The 18,452-nt window shown below is 38.2% G+C and overlaps 1 protein-coding gene across 5 annotated transcripts in view; it reads right to left on the bottom strand.

Annotated features, from left to right (window-relative positions):
* The window catches only part of LOC121166309 (inositol polyphosphate 4-phosphatase type II-like), a 329,961-nt gene that overhangs the window by 214,186 nt on the left and 97,323 nt on the right, over window positions 1-18,452 (bottom strand). For 4 of the 5 annotated variants that reach the window (XM_040995445.1, XM_040995448.1, XM_040995446.1 and 1 more), the window contains one exon: window positions 1,459-1,509. The exons of the other annotated variant lie outside the window; for it this stretch is intronic. In XM_040995445.1, coding sequence (XP_040851379.1) covers window positions 1,459-1,509 — 51 coding nt within the window. The remainder of the gene's footprint in view (window positions 1-1,458; window positions 1,510-18,452) is intronic. 5 annotated transcript variants of the gene reach the window in all.

Here is an 18,452-nt window from a genome sequence, read left to right as displayed (position 1 = left end):
GACTCGAGTTAAAGAAAAAACACAAGAGAGAGACTAACAAACTTGTGCTAAGATGTAATTAAACTGTCAAGCAAGAGATCCCAATTCAAGGATAACTGGGAAAGTCAACAGAGGAGAAAAAAAAAGCTAAATCAATTCACCATTGTGGAATCTCAATAAACAAAATTAAGCTCTTGATTAATTGACATGCTAGTCATATTAATAGTTAATAATGTCCAATCATTTTAAAGTTGACGAAGAGGATATAATTGTATCAAGAAGTGTATGCAGTAAGGAAGGGCAGGTGTATGTTGAAGCAGGGACCTGGGGGGTTATCATCTGCAAGAGGCACACAGGTGAGCCTGGGCAGTGAGAGGGAGCTGGTGTGCAGAAGAAGCCCAGGAGAGCATTGTCTTGTGTCCTTGGTTAAGAAGGCCTGAGGCTGGGTAGAGACCACTCTTTATCTTGGGAGGAAGCAATCAAACACCAGGTTGTCTGAGAACAGATGTATGGAGGATGTAAGAATGGCACAAGAGGCTGAATTAGCAGGCAGAAAACAAAGCAGAATGAAACAGAGTCTGTGTTAGGCATGAGGGAACAGGCACATCAAATATTTTTGCTTCTGCTCCTTCACTAACGGAAGCATAACTGGTTCTCTGCCTAGTGAACCTAACCAACACACCGGTACAAAACTTTGGAGTCTTTACTTGAGGGTTGGGAAGTGGTAGTTGTTGTTGTCAAGGAGAAAACAAATGATGCACAGTCCAGTGCTCCACACATTGAAAGATGGTTCTCAAGTGCCTGGATGATGTGTGGCTATTTCAAACAGGCTTTTCAATGAACCCAGGCACAAGGCCTCTTACACCCAACTCCTGAACTTCTCCCTGCTCTCTGAAAGTACAGATGGTAGAATCTGATCCCATTGAGCTCTGTCTTATCAGGTGCTACTGTCTGCACCTGAAGGCCTGTCTAGAAAGTTACTAAGTACTCTATTCTTCTTCCCCCTTCTGAAGCTAGAGATGCAGCAGGATACTCTAATACCCTCTGATTATTGGCCACATCTCTCTTTCCATCTGCAATTGTGTTTAAGTGTTAGGAAGCAGAAAACCTCACAGTCCTCTGGCTGATTCTCTGCCTCCTTCCCATAGCACTGGAGCTCACATCTCTAATTTCCCCAGCTACCTACTGGGCTGGGAATGCTGACTCTGAATGGCATTTCAGTTACCTGCAGGGCAGCTTCCACACTCAGGTCTAGCCAGTTGAACCAAATATGAATTCACTGGAGAGTGATTTTCATGAGACAAGAAACAAATTCTACATGATTCAGCAACGATATGACAGCACTTCCTTGAACAGTCACACCTTGTTAATTTAACTCAATTTCATGTACCAGTTCCCAGGCAGAAGTCCAGAGACAATGTAAAGAATTTCCTTAGATAGGATGTGTCTACCTTTCAGGAAAACATCGAAAACACTTACCCCAATTTCCACAGGGGGGTCCTTATCTTCAGGGAGGGCGCAGGTTCGAACCTATGGAGGAAACAAACATTTCCAATGTGACACTGAGGTCCAAAACAGTACAGAAACTTTTAAATTTTCTTTTCATTTGGTGGCATGGCAAACCCTGTCTAATCATTAATGAAGGAACCTTGTATGACACCCTATGCTGTGCCATAAAGCTGTTATTTTATGGTGCTTAAACTTCCTGATTTCCCTAAGTAGGCTGAGCTGCCTGAATCCCCACCCTGTCATCTCCTTGTCAAGCACAGAGCTATCTGGAATTCAAGAGAATCACCTTTAACCTCCTCAAAAAAGAGCCCTCATGCAACACTCAAGGGAACAGGCAGCATCAAAACAGAGGACCTAGTTTAATGTGTGCTTCATAAACAATTATTCACTGAATGAGGACCCAAATCCTTACTCCTTATACTATATGATTACCACTTGAGAATTGTTGGCCCTCAATGCATTTGAAAATTAATTTTCATTTAGGGGTGAGAAGTGTCAGATAGCAAATCTTCAGAAGTAACTCTTCATATGATTTGTCTCAGTCAAATACCAATTCCTTATGTGATGAGAGGATACCTATCTTCTGTTGAATGGTGAATACTCTGTATGCTTCAGAATCACCTCAAGAGATTATCAAACTGCTACTCTTTCTTGCCTCCAGCTACTTTGATGCCAATCAACAGTTAGCAAGCCTAGAGCTAAGAAAATGTTTCAAATGAAAAAGAAAAATAAGCCCTTCGAAAATTGTTTAAAGTAAAACTTTTTTGTTGTTGTTTTGTTTTTAACCAAAACAACAACAAAAAAGTTTTACTCCTACTATGATGAGATTTGAATTAAAAACGAGATAAGCAATTTACATGTACACAGAACAACAAAGAAGCACACTATGTTGAATTGGAGAGTATTGCAGGGTGTGCTTAGGTAATAAATGGAAAAGCAGCACCCCAGGAAAACTTCATCATTCAATATTTTAGGAGGCATTTCAACAAAATCTGTTGGAAAGTACACTGCTCAAATCATACTTCATCTCAAGTCCCTTAGATCCTGACACTGCTGCCCTTACAAGATCAATGTTCCCAAGTTTAAGTGATGCTTAGGATACCCCTAATAATGTTGGAAGCCTGAACCAAGTTCTTATGGTTTGTTGAACTTTAACGCAGTTTTAATTTACCTAGAAAAAGCTGCAAGCCATGACAAAATGTGCCTTTTAACTCCAAGCTGAACACTTTTTTTGTGTCTTTATGACAGATCCAACACTATCGCTTGTACCATTTGTCAGTCATTAGGAGTCAAAATTGCCCACTAGACCACAAATAGATGACATGCAATCCCAACTGAGTAAATAACACTATCTGTAGAATACATTTAGCTCTAAATTGGGTAACAGACCATTTGCAGTTTGGTAGTCGTATCAATGTTCTTTGGCCCAGTTCTACTGTGCAGGTTCATCAACAAAAAATCACAAGTTGGTACAGAGGAAATGAAACTAGAAACAACAGGGGCTGTAATGTCCCACATACTGTGTACATGGTATTCCCATATACATATGGTTCTCAATATATATTCATGCATAATTTGTGTATAAATATGGAATTGATATAGAGCTTTGTTGACTGTATTGTAAACATGCATTCAAACACATAAAACACATAGATAGATAGATAGATAGATAGATAGATAGATAGATAGATATGTGCAAATATGCAGTATTAAAAAAACTTGATAGGGCTAGGTGCAATAGATAGTAGCTAAATCCTTGCCTTGCATGTGCCAGGATCTCATATGGGCACCAGTTAGTGTCCCAGATGCTTCACTTCCCATCCAGCATCCTGCTTATGGCCTGAGAAACCAGTAGAGGATGGCCCAAAGCATTAGGAACCTGCACCCAGGCGGGAGACACCGAGGAAGTTCCTAGCTCCTGGCTTTGGATCAGTTCAGTTTGGGCCATTGGGCCACTTGAGTCAGCAGACAGAGAATCTTTCTCGCTGCATCTCCTGCTCTCTGTAGAATTGCCTTTCCAGTGAAAATAAATAAATCTTCATAAAATGAAATAATTTGCAGTCAAATAACATTTTTAACAGTTTATGCTTGGGTTTTAGAATAAATTGAAAATGTAAAAAATGGCATGAAGGTCAATATACACACAAATATAAAGCATTTGTTTAAAATTAAACATATATACTTATAAACATATATTACTTAATGTTGGATAAAGGTAGAATATAGGTACAAATCTAGCAACATTGGCTATTAAACTCATAAACTAATATTAATTTCTCAGTATATTAATCATTAATACAAAAATCTGCTGAGGAGAAAAACTTTCTTTCTGCAGTTGCTCAGATGAAAAAAAAATCTAAGAATATCTAGGGAAGTTTTTGCCATCTACTATCTGAGTTTGTATGTGTGTGTGTGTAGGAAAGGCAATGACACAGGAAGAGAGAGAAAAAATGAACTTCATTTTTATTTTACATAAGAGAAGCACAATATGTCACATTTTCTTTTGAAGCATTTTCAAATCAATAGTGTTGTGACCAACTTCAAATTTTATAAACTAATATTCACACAGAAAACATGCATTTATTAACATGAGGTTAATAATAGGTGCTATGCCGTGCTGCATTGCATTTCTTTGAGCATGTAGAATAATAAATGTTCAAGACAGAAGAAATGGGATGGAAAGAGAGAAAGGCACAAAAAGGATAAAGAGAAAAGCTAAGGGGGGAGAAGAGAGGAAAAATTAAAATGGAGGAGGAGAGGGAAGGAAAGAGAAAGGACAATAGGAAAAAAATGAAAAGATGAGAGGAAATGAGGAGGGTTCAAGGGAAGAGAAGGAAAGGGAAAGACAGAAGACAGATGGAAAAGTGGGGGAGGGTGACAGCTCAGAGAAATAATAAACTGAACAAATTTAGATGCAAGCTCTTGATGTGGAAGGAATGAAGCAGTAAGTGCTGCAGCAGGAACTGGAATATTCCAGTTCATCAGCGGTGTCATGTCCCCTGAGAGTTACTGGCCTTCCTTAGACATTCATTTTCCCTTTTTTGGGCTTTTCATCTGTTCTTCATTTTTCTTCATGAAACCCTGTCCTGTCCCTTATGTCCTGAACATAAGAACATCTGCCTGACTACACAATTACAGCTCTTACAGCTTCCTTTTGTGTTTTTATCATATCCAACAGAGTGATAATTCCATGTCAATTACTTCTAAAGGCCAATATCAAGCCAAAATATTATTTTCTCTACCAATCTAAGAAGTTCACATTTCTGTTACTAAAATAGCATTAGAAACAACACAAGGCCTATAGTGGAGTTATTCTAAATGGTTTCATCACATTTTTACAGATGAAATCACTACTCTTAATTGTTCCCTTGAAAGAGACTATAAGGGCCAGCATTGTGGTGGTTGAAGATAATATTTGGTGATCAAACTCATAGAGAAAAAAATATCCACAAATGAATCAACCTCATCACCAAAAGCATAGCACTGCTCTCCCAAAAGTGGGAGAATGTTGTGTTTTCAAGGTTGACTGAGAATGAGGCATTGAGGGTTATCTAAAATTCAAGTTATCCTTTGGAGCGTCAAGGTGAAGGCCATGCTGCAGTGAGTCTGCAAGGCACAGTGGCAGCATCTAGACCCATGCCAGTGTATCTCCTCACTGATCTGTAAGGAAACAGTAACTGGAAGGCAGAGGGAAAGGTGTAGGCTGTCTTAGGAGAGCACCCCTAGGCAGCGTGAGGACAGATCCTTATCCTAGAAGATTGTCATTCCACAGCATGTTGCTGACAATACATTCATCATCAAATAACATCCCCCTTTTTTAATAACAAAAAACGTTGTTCTAATTGTCTGCATATGTTGAATTGGCTTATAGAGCACCCTATTTTCTTGTTCCACATGAATGTATATACATAACTGCCTTAATATTTAAAGCACATGCGAAAAAGCAACAGCTGCTTCCAAGCTCTTCCAGGTTATCCCCAGAGTTCAACTGCTAACAGCTTTGGAACCATGGTCCTCATTTTCTTGATGGCTGACAGCTGAAATCTACTCTAAGCCCCTGGAGGCTGTACATTTGCCACATGACCTCTTCTATTCCCAAAGCCAGCTACAGAGCTAAACCGCTTCCCTCATAACCTATCTTGAGATTCAGACCTAAGGATGAACTAACTTCCCTACATTGGCTCACTTCACATGGCCCAGTCCTCCTCTCACAATCTGCCTTTCAGATTGGCATGTGTGCCAGAAGAGCCTGTTCTGATCACAGAAGCCACTAAGACAGCAAAGACCTGGGGCTGATGTGGGAACCTACACTATAGGGTGGAAATGAGAGGCTGTCAGAATTCTGCCCACCACATGATCAAAATTAAAAAAAAAATACTACTCTAGTGCTAAGGCACCTAAATTGAAATGCTCTTGTTTGTTTTGAAAGTTCGAATAAGTCTCCTATTCATTTTAAAATAAAATTTTGTTCAGCTATGAGGAATTAAAACAAAAAAGGCTAATATAAATTGTGCACTATTTTAAGATGACCTGACTTGTATTAAGCTGTTATGATTCAACCAATATTATAAGCACTGGCAATGTTAAGAAGTAACAGACTAAGAAAGCAATGTATTTTTTTATCCAAGGTCACTAATGATAACATAGTGAGTCAAAACATCTAATAATACTTGCTAAGAATATTCAACTGACTGCAAATCTATCAGATGATCTTAAATGGTAATTTGCCAGTTTTTAATTTCTCTCTTGGAGAAAGTGTTATATTACAAATTTAAATTATTTCAGGCACCAAATCTCAGAAGGATTAGTGTTAATATAGAAAAACCACATAGTGTTATGAAAATTTAAGCTTACAATGTCACATATCAATGTTGTAGTAGAAGTGTCACACTTACATACAAAGGCTCTGAGTGAGTTAGGCTAATAAAAGAAGTGGGCAGGTTGAAAAGCAATTTTTATTAACTTTGACAACACGTAATCACCTATATTTGGTTCAAGGTGTATTATTAATAGCAATTCAACTCATAGCAAACACAAGGCTTAGGGTTGGCCTGGGACAGAACAGTTTGGTAAGCCTCAGTGCTGTGGACTGACTACCTCAGAATGCGGACTTACCTGGAGATAACTGACTTGTAAAGAGGTGACTGTATTACAAAGGGATTTGGAAAATAGGGCCTTAATTAATACAGCTGTTTTCTTTATGCTGGGAAGTGACTCCAAGATGTTCTTGCATGGAAGAAAGGCAGTATGAAGAGACATGATGGCCATCTCCAAGCCAAGGAGAGAGGTGCTCTTGGCAGTCAAGCCCTCAGCACACAGATCCTGGAATTCCAGACTCCAGAGCTGTGACAACGTGGCTTAAGGCACCCAGTTATTTTATTATTCCCGCTTTTTTCAAGTAAGACTTTCAGCCTCAGCTTGCTGTAGCCCTCCCAGACTTTATCCAAGAGCCTGACTAGTCTTGTTCTCAACCCTGAAGAAATGCAGGACAGACTCAAAGGCTTAATACACGCTTCATCCCTGCGCAGTAAACATAAAAGCTGGCAAATATCTACAGAGTTTGAGTCTCCTTTGATCTCCAAATTTGTCACTCCAGTTGCACATGGAAAGGAGAAGCTCTGCTAAGTTCTTTTTCAGCTGTGGCTTTCTGTTAGCCAAAACCTTGATATTTAGATTTCTAGCTACAGGGAGACTTTGTGAATGCAATGTACTGGAGAAACATGGTTTTTTGTTTTTGTTTTGTTTTGTTTTGTTTTAGCTCCTCAGTGTAGAGTCAGCACTCTCTGTAGGGCTGTCTCTATTCTGGGTTTCCCAAGCAAGTTTCACTCTGCTCTGTATGGGCCATTAGCTCAGCTCTATTATCCTGGCAGAGCATAATTCAGCATGTCTCTTCTGGAAAAAAAAAGATGGCTGCTAACTTGAGGACCCTAATGTCTCCTTTTCTCACTTCACCCAAAAGAGCCACTGAAAGCTCCACTGGTTCTCTTTGCTCCAAACAGCAGCAGCCCTGAGCCAGGGCAAAGTCCCATTTGTCAGATCAAATGCAGACTCAGAGATTAACAGACAGTTCCTTGGGAGAAACATTATTCCTGACAGGTTCACATTACCAACTCCCTCTTCCTCTGAAATATGTTCTAGAGCTGTTTTTTGCTTCTCCCACATGATGATGTTTTCAGATGTGTGGTTTTCTAATGTTTCTGGCTGTTTTACTATCATCAGAGGTACTACTGCTTGCCAAACTTCATAGCATCTGTGAATTTTTAGAAGGTAAAGAATATCCCAAAATGAGATTATGGGAATTGAAAAAAAGATCAGCATAGGGTGCTGGGGTTGTGGTATAGCAAGTGAAACCACTGTTTGTGGCACAGACATCCCATACAGGTGCGGGTTGGAGTCCTGGCAGCTCCACTTCTGATACAACTCCCTGCAACTGAGCCTGGGAAAGCAGTGGAATGGGGTTCAAATTCTTGGGTTCCTGCATCTTCATAAAAGACATGAAAGAAGTCCTTGACTCCACTCCAGCCTAACTCCAGCCACTCTTGGCCATTTGAGCAGTGACCCATGGACAAGAGATCTCTCTTTTGGTAACTATGCCTTTCAAGTAAATAAACATAGCTCTATTATTATTATTATTATGAGCATTAAGTATGGTTGGACAGTTAAGTGAACCATTCTGTGGTAGTCTGTGCATGGCATATTTGATCTATCAGTAGCAAAAGCTTAATTAACAGGTAGTTCTTATGACAAAAATAGAATTAACCCTAAAGCCTGAACACCATCCAAAAATGACCTAATACTTAGCGAGTGAGCAAGCTATCTCAGTCTTTAATGAGTAAATGTGATCATCTTTCAAATGTTAAAATACACTACTTCTAATTACGTACACAGGAGCAGTCTACACACTTTCAAGCCAAAATACATTAATAGGTAAGACAAATGAAAGCACTCTTCTAGTTTTAATGCATCTAATTTTAGGTGTTTTCCAAGTCTCTAAGTCAGTGATTTTTGCCCCTCAGCTCTCTAGTCGCATGAGTCCTTTTAGGCTTAACTGGTTGCTTTTTTAGACTTCTAATTTCTCTAGATGAATACCCCATTATACTAAATTCTGTCAGTCATACAGGAATCATGTGATTCTTTAGGTAATGATGACTACAAATGTGACTCCAGAGCCACATAGCTCTGTGTATCCTTGCCATTTGCCATGGTTTATTCCATTTCCCTTCCCAACAATTACAGAGATCTATTGCAGGCAGGTGAAAGAACACTGAGCAGTGAAAACAACCACAGATACTTCCTTCTTTTGTCAGAGATTCTCTGAAGGACAGAGGTTCTCCTGAAAACAATAGCTGTGACTGACAAGGCTTCATGTTTGAAGATATTAAAATTCCCATCCTATGTGTACTCAGAGAATAAACTCTAACCTCCTCTCCCCTGCTGTTAATTTCTGGATCTTCCTAAAAGGAACATGAGGTTGCGGAGAGCTGCTGTCATTCAGACCCCTCCATCTTCTTTTTTAAAATCTTTTTTCTTTCTTTTTTATTTGGAAAGTTAGACTTACAGGGAAAAGACAGAAGGATCTACCATCCTCCACTTCACTCCCCTAGTGTCCACCATGGCCAGAACGAGGCCAATCAGAAGCCAGGAGCTTCTTCTGGGTCTCTGACATGGCTGCAGCATCCCCAAGCTTTCAGCTATCCTCCACAGCTTTCCCAAGGCCACCAGCAGGAAGCTGAGTGGGAAGTGAACGTTTGGGACATGAACTGGTACCCATATGGGATCCCGGTGCATGCAAGGAGAGGGCTATAACCACTAATCTTCGGTGCACTAGGCCCCATCCATCTTCTTGTACCCACTACTTGAGCCATGTGCAGTCCTGTCCTGTGCAGTCAGTTAAAGCAGAAAGACCAAACCTCAACAGCTATGTAATCTCAAAGAGGTTTTCTGTGTTTATTACGAGACATTCAGATTTTTTTTCAAAAGGAAACTACGATGCAGCTCTACATTACAAAAATACAATCTGAGTAGTTGTTTTACAGGCACTAAAGATCATAGCTCACAACCTGCTAAAATGTTTTCCTTCTACATTAAGAACTCCATTCCTACTAACTCCAGATATTATATAAAACACAGAACCCAATTCAACTCTCACATACACTGTATTAAATTTATCCCCAGATCAGAGCTCAGCAACTTCTTCCATCTTCCTCGTGCCCCATATTATTTCATTGGCTACCATCTCTTTCCTTCCCCAACCACCTTGAGATACAATCATTATAGCAATACTATGGAAAATAGAGTCATTACACTTGATTCAATCACTCGCCTCAGTACTAGCTCTGGATGGGCTACAGGTTGCTCTAAAATCTTTTCTGCTCTGGCAGAGATGAACAGAGGGAATCCATAAAAGTCAAAGTTGTTCATTAGGAAGGATGGGCAAAAAGAAAATAATAACAAACTCTTTCAAAGACACACACATTATTCTTGTTGTTAGTATCTCATTTAATTCTCATAGCTCTATGTTGTATTATTATTTAGTTATCCATTTTTTTTCAAATGAGAAGTCAGGATCACTTCATTAACAAGTTGCAAGTTTGGTGGTCTGTTACAAAAAGTCTCAGAACTCAGACTGAGAGTGACTTTAATTATCTTCCAAGCTTTAAAAACCAAAAATCTATTTGCCTTAGGGACTACAGACAGACACAATTTATCACACGGCCAGACTCAACAACACCATTGTTTGGTATTAACAGACCCAAATTAATACCACAGCCACGATTTGGTGAACAAACACCATTAGATAGAGAACAATAGTGTTAACCTAAGCATGTCCCTATCCATTGCTCATTGAAAGTCAGCTGTCTCAATGATATTGGGATAATTACTAGACACATTTGAAACAAACCTAGTCTATTATTTCTGTAGTTCAGAGAACATACACCTGAATGTAAGGATATCACTATGTCCCAAACAAACATAAATTCTGTGACTATCTCATATATATATGTCATATATTATATATACATTCAACCTACAAAATATTTCATAATTTGAAAAAAATAGTGTGTTTGACTATGGAGTAGAGCTGATATCATGATACCTATTCAGTAAAACATTGAATTGTGTTCATCTTCAAACAAACATGCAATACTGTAGTAACTGTTTTATCATCACCACAGCTTCTTTATGGAATTATGCTAAAGTACCTGTAAGTTTGAACAATAGTTCTCAACACCAGTTGCACATTCAAATCCTCCTGGAGGAGTACTTAAAACTGCAGGTGTTAGGGCAGGCACTTGGCAGAGTAGGTAGGCTACCATTTAGAACTACTGCACCCCAAGTAGGAGTGCCAGCGTTCAAGTACTGCTCCACTTCATAGTCCAGCTTTCTGTGAATGTGCACCCTTGGAGGCGGCATCTGATGGCTCAATCACTGGACTTCCTGCCATCTCTGGCAGACACTCGGATTAAGTTCCTGGTACTGTTTGGCCAAGGCCTGAATGCTGTGGATATCTGAGGAATGAGCCAGTTGGCCCAGTGTTTTCTTTCTCTGCCTGTATTACATTTTTTTATTAATATAAAGTGAAAATGTTCATATATTTCACAATGCAGATTTAGGAGCATACTGACACTTCCCACCCTCCAGTCTTCTTCCTATCATAATACTCAGTGAAATATATATTTTTCAATGTTGATGCCAGAATCCTACTTGCATGTTGCTTCAGATGGCCCATTCTTGGCTACTCAGGATTTTCCTTTTTGTTTTTAAAGATTTTTACTTTGTTCTAATTTTTATTATATTTTACAATCTATTAATTCATAGATTTCATTAATTTCATAGACAAAATTCCATAAATGCATCCGTAACTTCTTCCCTTACTGCTTTCCCTTTCCATTTAATCTTTAAATCAACTTTGTGAGAAAACTGAGGCTCAAACTTTCAGTAACTTTCAGCCTGTAATGAAGAAAAATCAAACTGAAAGAATACCAACATCACTAAGCTTCAGGGTATGGATCTACTTATGAAGAAAAAATGTTTCAGCTCAAATGTGTCACTTCTGAGGCCAATGCTTTTAACTCCCTATTGAATAATTAGCACAAGTACACTACACAAAAGACAGTGGAAGGCAGTTGCAGCACAGCTCCCGGTTAACTTGCAGCAGGGAAATTGTATTGATGGCATCTCAAACAGGAACTAGGGCTGTGCCTGGAGTGCCCACTGCTTGACTACCAATGAAGACTTCCATGGACAAAGAAGTTAGAATAAATATTGCAAACCCTCCTGACTATGCACATATGGAAATCTAATAGTTCTATAAGGAAAATGTATTTAAAGCATTGAAAGACTGATTTATTAAATTGAGAACATAATTTGATTAAGTTGAGGATATGTAATGGATCTGGGAGCTGAGACAAATTTTGCCTGCAATTTATATCTTATGTGAACCATAGGTCAGCAGTTCAAGTGTGATCCAATCAGAGGATCCATGTGAAGGTCAAAAGTATTTGCATAATAATAGGCAGTATTTTTCCCTTTTGTTCTCATCATTCATTAGAGCGTAGCAATACTTTCAGGAATCACAAGGCATATGATATCACAAAAGAGAGAAACACAGACATCAGTTCAATCTCTCCTTATTGATCAAACATTAAAGAAAAGTGTTACAGTGTGGAACAATGTCACTCTCTGTTGATTTTTTTTTCCAAACTACAATTTTCCAGGAAGGTCACTGTTTAACATATAATGGGTCTATGATTTGCCGTTTAAGTTAATTAATAAATAGGAGATTTTGAAAAGTTTGTGGAAAACTAGAATTAAGATAAAAGTACAAAGCCCAGCTACTTCATGCTAGAGCATGAGATCAATCTCACGGTCAAGGGTTTGAGCCCCCATGTTGGGAATGCTCCTTTTCAAGACGTAGGTAAGTATAGAGGCTGGTGCTTAGCCTTTCAGGAAAGATGCCGTGTGGCATGTTGAAATTTCTGGGTTTGATACCTAGTTGCAGCTCCTGACTCCAGCTTCCATAGTTGGAAGCAGAACTCAGATGGTAGTAGTGATGGTCCAAGTTAATTGGGTTCTTGGAACCCATGAGGGAAACCAGACTAGGTTCCCAGAGCCTAACAGTGACCTGGCTCAACCCTGGCAATTATGATCATTTACGGAATAAATCATCAGTGGGAGCTCTAATTATTCCCTGAATTTGCCCAACACTCACTTCCTATCCTGCCTTTATGTGTGTGTATTTATGCAACGTTCTGTGTAAAATCTTTCAGACCAAAATAGTTAAAAACTCAAAGAGAATTATGGTAAAGAAACAAGAAAATAGAGGCCAAAAGAAGTCAGGGCATTGGTAACAAAGTGTTTATAAAATCACTACGGGAAATTCTGGAAGGATTTTGAGTTAAGAGGAGATAGGATGTTTTATGATTTATCATTAGTGATCTGATATGTGGAAGACAGACTGCAAGGGTCAAGCAAAAGATAAGCAAAAGGAACCACTTACATACAAAAGTTGTGACTTTCATGCTCTTTTCCTGACACTAGGATCAAGCTAAGTATACAGGACTTAGAGAAATAATTATTGGATAGTCTTCAGTCACTTCTCTTTGATGTTAACAGAAAAATATTAAGAACACAAATTTAATGTAAGTGTAATGATATTTATCTTTGAGAATAACAGCACTCAAACTGATCACATGAATATTTGTTAAGGGGGCTGGTGTCTTGGGTCAATAAGTAGAGTTGTCATGTATAATACCAACATCCCTTATGGGTGCTGGTGTTTTGGCTGTTTTACCTTAGGAAGGTAGCAGAGAGATTCCCAGTATACTGGTCCCTGTCATCCATGTGGGAGACCTGGAAGAAGCTCCTGGCTCCTGCCTTTGACCTGGCCCAAGCTGGGCCATTGCAACCATGGGGGACTGAATCAGTGGATGTCAACAACTCTCTCTCTCTCCCTCTAACTCTTTCAGATAAAGAAATCTGTTTTAAGAGTATTTGTGCATTAATAACTCTATGAAACAGTTCTAAGCAGTATATGTTGCATACATTTACATACTATACTGTGGATGCTAAAGAGTAGCATAGTTTTTAAACACTCTAGTATTCAGAATAACTAGGCTAAATTGAAGCATGAAGGAACAAACTCTCTAGAAAAAAACAGGCACCCGTGACAAGCAGCCCATAGGAAGTACCTTCATGGTTACTTTTCTGTATCTTGACCACATTAGCAAGCAATCATGCAAAGAACAAGGAATGACAAATAATAAGCTGTGATTGCAAGAACACAAGACAGAACAAGACCCATAACTATTTTAACCAATCTCCTTCATAGTGACATGATGCCTATTAGCTGGACTTTGGAAAACATTTTTCAGGGGAAGCACAATTTAGCACATCAAGTTAAATTTATTCAAGCTCATTTTGAAAACTCATATCTGGGTTTTTAAAGTTAAACTTCTGAAATGATCTTCATTTGCACTGGAAAATCAGCTGCCTATGACATGATCATTTATGGAAAACCATCAAAATTATTATAGAAAATGTTCATTTATGTGTGGAAAGACAAAACTAAAGATGAATTTCAGACTTTCGTTAAATGCTGAATCAAACTACACCTATTTTAATCCTATTTTATTTAAGCAATATTTAAATCACCTTCATATTTTCCAATCAATTTTCTTCTGATTCATAAGGTATCTGGCACTCAGAATCAGAAATGAACACACACACACACACACACACACACACACACACACACACACATCCCATGTCTGTGTGTGCAGGTAAACAAATCCCCAAACTGCACAATTCCATTAAGTTCTCATAATGAAATAGCAGAATATTCTTGATATTCCAAACTATTCAGGAAGTTTTAAAATACACCCTTTTCTTTATGTTTGAGGACTTGAGACTCTCATGGAAACTGTGCTTGAAACTTTGAATCTTAACATATAAAATTCTCAACAGCTGAAATACCTTTGTCACTTATAATGTATGTTTTGGGCTTAAAGTGAGTTTGTACTCAGTATTCCAGCTGCCTCAATGCAGACAGAGGCAAATTACTTGGTCCTAGTGAGTTCATGCATTTCAAAAGAAATTATTTTAAACTAAGTGCACTAAACAATGAGTCACAAGGACAAGAAAAGCCAACGTTGTTCTTTTATCTTTCCTGGCTCCTCATTTTGTCATTTATATATTTACATCAGTGGAAGAGACAGAAAGAATGAGTGCCCACATCTGGCTGTTGGTTCACCCCTCATATGGTCTCAACAGTCCAGCCCCATGGTGCCAGCCAGGAACTCAGACAGTGTCTTCCAGGTGGCAAAGGCCAAGATTTGCATTAGCAGAAAGTTGAGAACAGGAATAGGGTTGAAATAGGAACCTAGGCATCCAACATAGGATGCTGTTGTCTGAATCTCTAGTCCAAATACCTGCTCCCTTTTCTTTCTTAAAGTTACTATGTTGTATGGTTTTTCTATGTTTTTGACCTTGTAAGATTTTTCTCTAAACACTCAGGTAGAAGTGCTCCTTATCTACGTGAAAATCAGCCCCACGGAAATTCAAGAATTTATATCTAATCATGCAGCATGAGATCTGGCCTTTAGTAAGTGGTATACAGTGAAATGTTTAATAACTAGCTCATGGGAGATGGAGATGGTAGGAAGCTATCATTTATGGTGGGTGTCAATTTCTGTGGAATAAATACACCCACTCAGGCAGGCCTATCTCAAACTACTGACGTTGTCAATCACCAGTCACAAATTCAGACAGAGTATGTGACACAGGCCTCCTGAGCCAGTGTAAGTAGGCTCCAGCTCGCTAGTTCAGTAGAAATCAGTACAGCTGGGAAGTTTCGCACCCATGCCTGTTGAGACCTTGGTGTACACTGAGCCAAGCCACAGCAAGTACAGGCCTTAATTCCAGATAGGACTCAGTAGACAATGGCTATATTCCAATCAATACCTTGAAAATAAACCACTGTTACATCTCACACACTGGAAAATAAAACCATGTCTCTACAGTCTGTGATTTTAATGAAGTTAAAACAATAGAATTTAAATGCCTAAGAGATGACTAGGATTATCTTCCCAGACAGATTCCGGGAGTTTTTGAAGAATTCTTTCAAAGTCAATGGAAACTTTGTCCATGGGAAAGAAACAGATGCACACCATGAGTCTGGGTTGTCAAAATCAGTCTCATGACTTATTTGGGCTCTGGGGTCAGTGTCAAGTGCCCTGCCAGTGAATACTGGTTGCTTTAAACTCTCCATCTTTAGAGCCTCTGACCATGCTCTTTACAGGCCACTGATCATGTCATGAATCAATGTTTAGCAAAATTCTCTCACTGCATATTCTACCAAATTACAAAGAAACCTGAGGTTGCCAGTATATTCTCTTGTCCATAAACGGATATCTATTCAGGATACCCTGATTACAGTCTAAACTGTTAGAGAAATCAGTAAAGGAATTTTTAAGTTCTGCTTCAATAACATAGCTGTCTTGCATAACTGTCATCTTACAGCTTAGTCCAAATCTCTCTATTTGTTATGATAGTCTGTGCTTATATTATCATTTCTCAGGGACTTCAGATGATTTTATTTAGATGAGGAGACATTCATGAGACCCTAGAGAGACTCATGTCTTATTTCTTTAAAATGAAGTAGAAGGGGAGATAACTGTGGCTAGAAGTATAGTGAAATTGAATTAATTACCTTCATTGGCATTTCAATATTAAAACAGTCACAAAATGAAAATTATTAAATATTATTTTTAAAACAAAATGATACGGTTCTCTATAATCTGGGGAATGAGTAGATACAATTTTATCATAGGGTAGGCCCTGATATGATGACTCAGTGGCTAAATCCTCACCTTGTAAGCTCTGGCATCCCATGTGGGTGCCGGTTTCTGTCCTGGCTATTCTATATTCTATCCAGTTCCCTGCTTGTTGCCTGAGAAAGAGTCAAGGATTGCCTAACAACTTGGAGCCCTACACCTGTGTGGGAGAGCTGAAGAAATTCCTGGCTTCAAATTGGCTCAGCTCCAGCCATGTTGGCAACCACCTGGGAAATGAACTAGCAGACTGAAGATCCCTGTCTCCTCTCCCTGTAAATCTGCCTTTACCACAAAAACAAATCATATTTTTAAAGGGTAAATTTTAAAACCTATAGAGAAAGAAAGTAGAAAGGGGAGGGGAGATAGCACAAATCACAATGCCATGAAAAATCCACATTGGAATAGTCCTTTCATTTAAAAAAAAAGAAAAGAGAAAGAAAGAGAGAAAAGAGAGAAAAGAGAGAAAAGAGAGGAAAAGAAAGAAAGAAAGAAAGAAAGAAAGAAAGAAAGAAAGAAAGAAAGAAAGAAAGAAAGAAAGAAAAAAAGAAAGAAAGAAAATAAAACCACAGAAAAAAGATCATGATCCTGGAAACAATTAAATTCAACAACCTGAGTCTTTTAGCCTTTAACTTAGTGGTCTCAGATTTCATAATTAGTTGTTAATATCACCATACTGAGCCTCAATTCCTTTTTTTTTCTGCAAAAGCTTCTAAAATCAGAGACAGGTACTTAGGGTGCTAATCTATAAAACCCTAGACCAAATGCATGCCAAGAGCCATCTTTAATACATTCTCACCTCAGGTACTGAGTAGGGGCCATTCAGGTCAGATTAGTGGAGGCACATTTTTATCTCTCTGTTCTTGCTTCTCAAAGAGAGGTTCCTGGATCAGCATTAGTGGAGCTCATAAGAAATAAAAATGTTAGGTGCTACCCTAGAGTGCTGAATTAGAATCTATGTTTCACATGACTCTCAGGACACTCCCCAAAAATTTCATAGGCCATAAAACAGGGTATATCATCCAAAGCATAGGAGACCTTGCTAAATGGATAATGTTTTTCTGCTGTTCATTTCTCAAATTCTGTTCTGTAAAAACCAAGAGGAATATGTCTTAATTTTAAACACACTAAAATGTATTTTGTGATGTTGTATCACAAAAGTGTTCTCATATACATGAAACAGGAAAATCTGCACAGAAACACATGCAATCCATGATTAAATGACAGAATTCACCTGAGTTCTTGTTTATATAATTTTCCAGTTTTATAGGTGCTGCATATAGATACTTGGTCTATTACCTCTAATTATTTCTAGCCTAATTTGATATACTTGCAAATAAAATTTAAATTACTTGTACAATTTGATGCTATATGTGTATAGGCTGTGAAATAATTACCACAAACAATAAACCTACCCATTACTTTATATGCTGTATGTACATGTGTTTATGTGTTTGCGAATGCATGTGGTAATATTTAAGATGTCATTTCTTAGTAAAGTTCACATAGGTAAGAAAGTATTAGTAGCTATATTTACCATGTTGTATATTATCTTTCCAGAACTTACTCATTTTACAGCCAAGAGTCATTTCCCATTGACTAGCATTGACCATTTCCCCTCTTCGTAGTCATCACATTCTCATTTTACTCTGAGTACCTAACTTTGACTTTTTCCAGTTCCACGTATAACTGAGCTCTTTCATCACTTGTATTTCTCTGATTTATTTCAGTTAGCATAAAGCTCTCAACTTTCATACAATTTGCTGCAATTTTCCCAATTTCCCTTTTGTTATTTAATGGTCAACTGATATTTCCCGGGGGATTTCAAAAGTCTGTAGAAAATAGAATTAAAAGATATTTTGCATTGCTAAAACAAAGTTTGAAATTATAGTATTTTCATTATATGAAACTTCCATAGTTTTATGAGATATATGTGTATATATGATTCATATGTGTGTATCAATTTCTATATATATATATATGTGTGTGTGTGTGTGTGTGTGTGTTTAACAAATTTCCTTATTTATTCTCCTATCACAGGACAGGCTGTTTCAGCATCTTGTTATTGTAAATAATACCACAATCAGCATGAGAGTGTAGACATCTCTGACATGTGGATTTGGTTTATGTTGG

This window comes from Ochotona curzoniae, unplaced genomic scaffold (assembly GCF_017591425.1).
Source record: "Ochotona curzoniae isolate NIBS_2020 unplaced genomic scaffold, NIBS_Ocur_1.0 patch120, whole genome shotgun sequence".
Lineage (NCBI taxonomy): Eukaryota > Metazoa > Chordata > Mammalia > Lagomorpha > Ochotonidae > Ochotona > Ochotona curzoniae.
The sequence above is the reverse complement of the archived record's forward strand: the minus strand, read 5'-3'. Positions and strand labels throughout refer to the sequence as shown.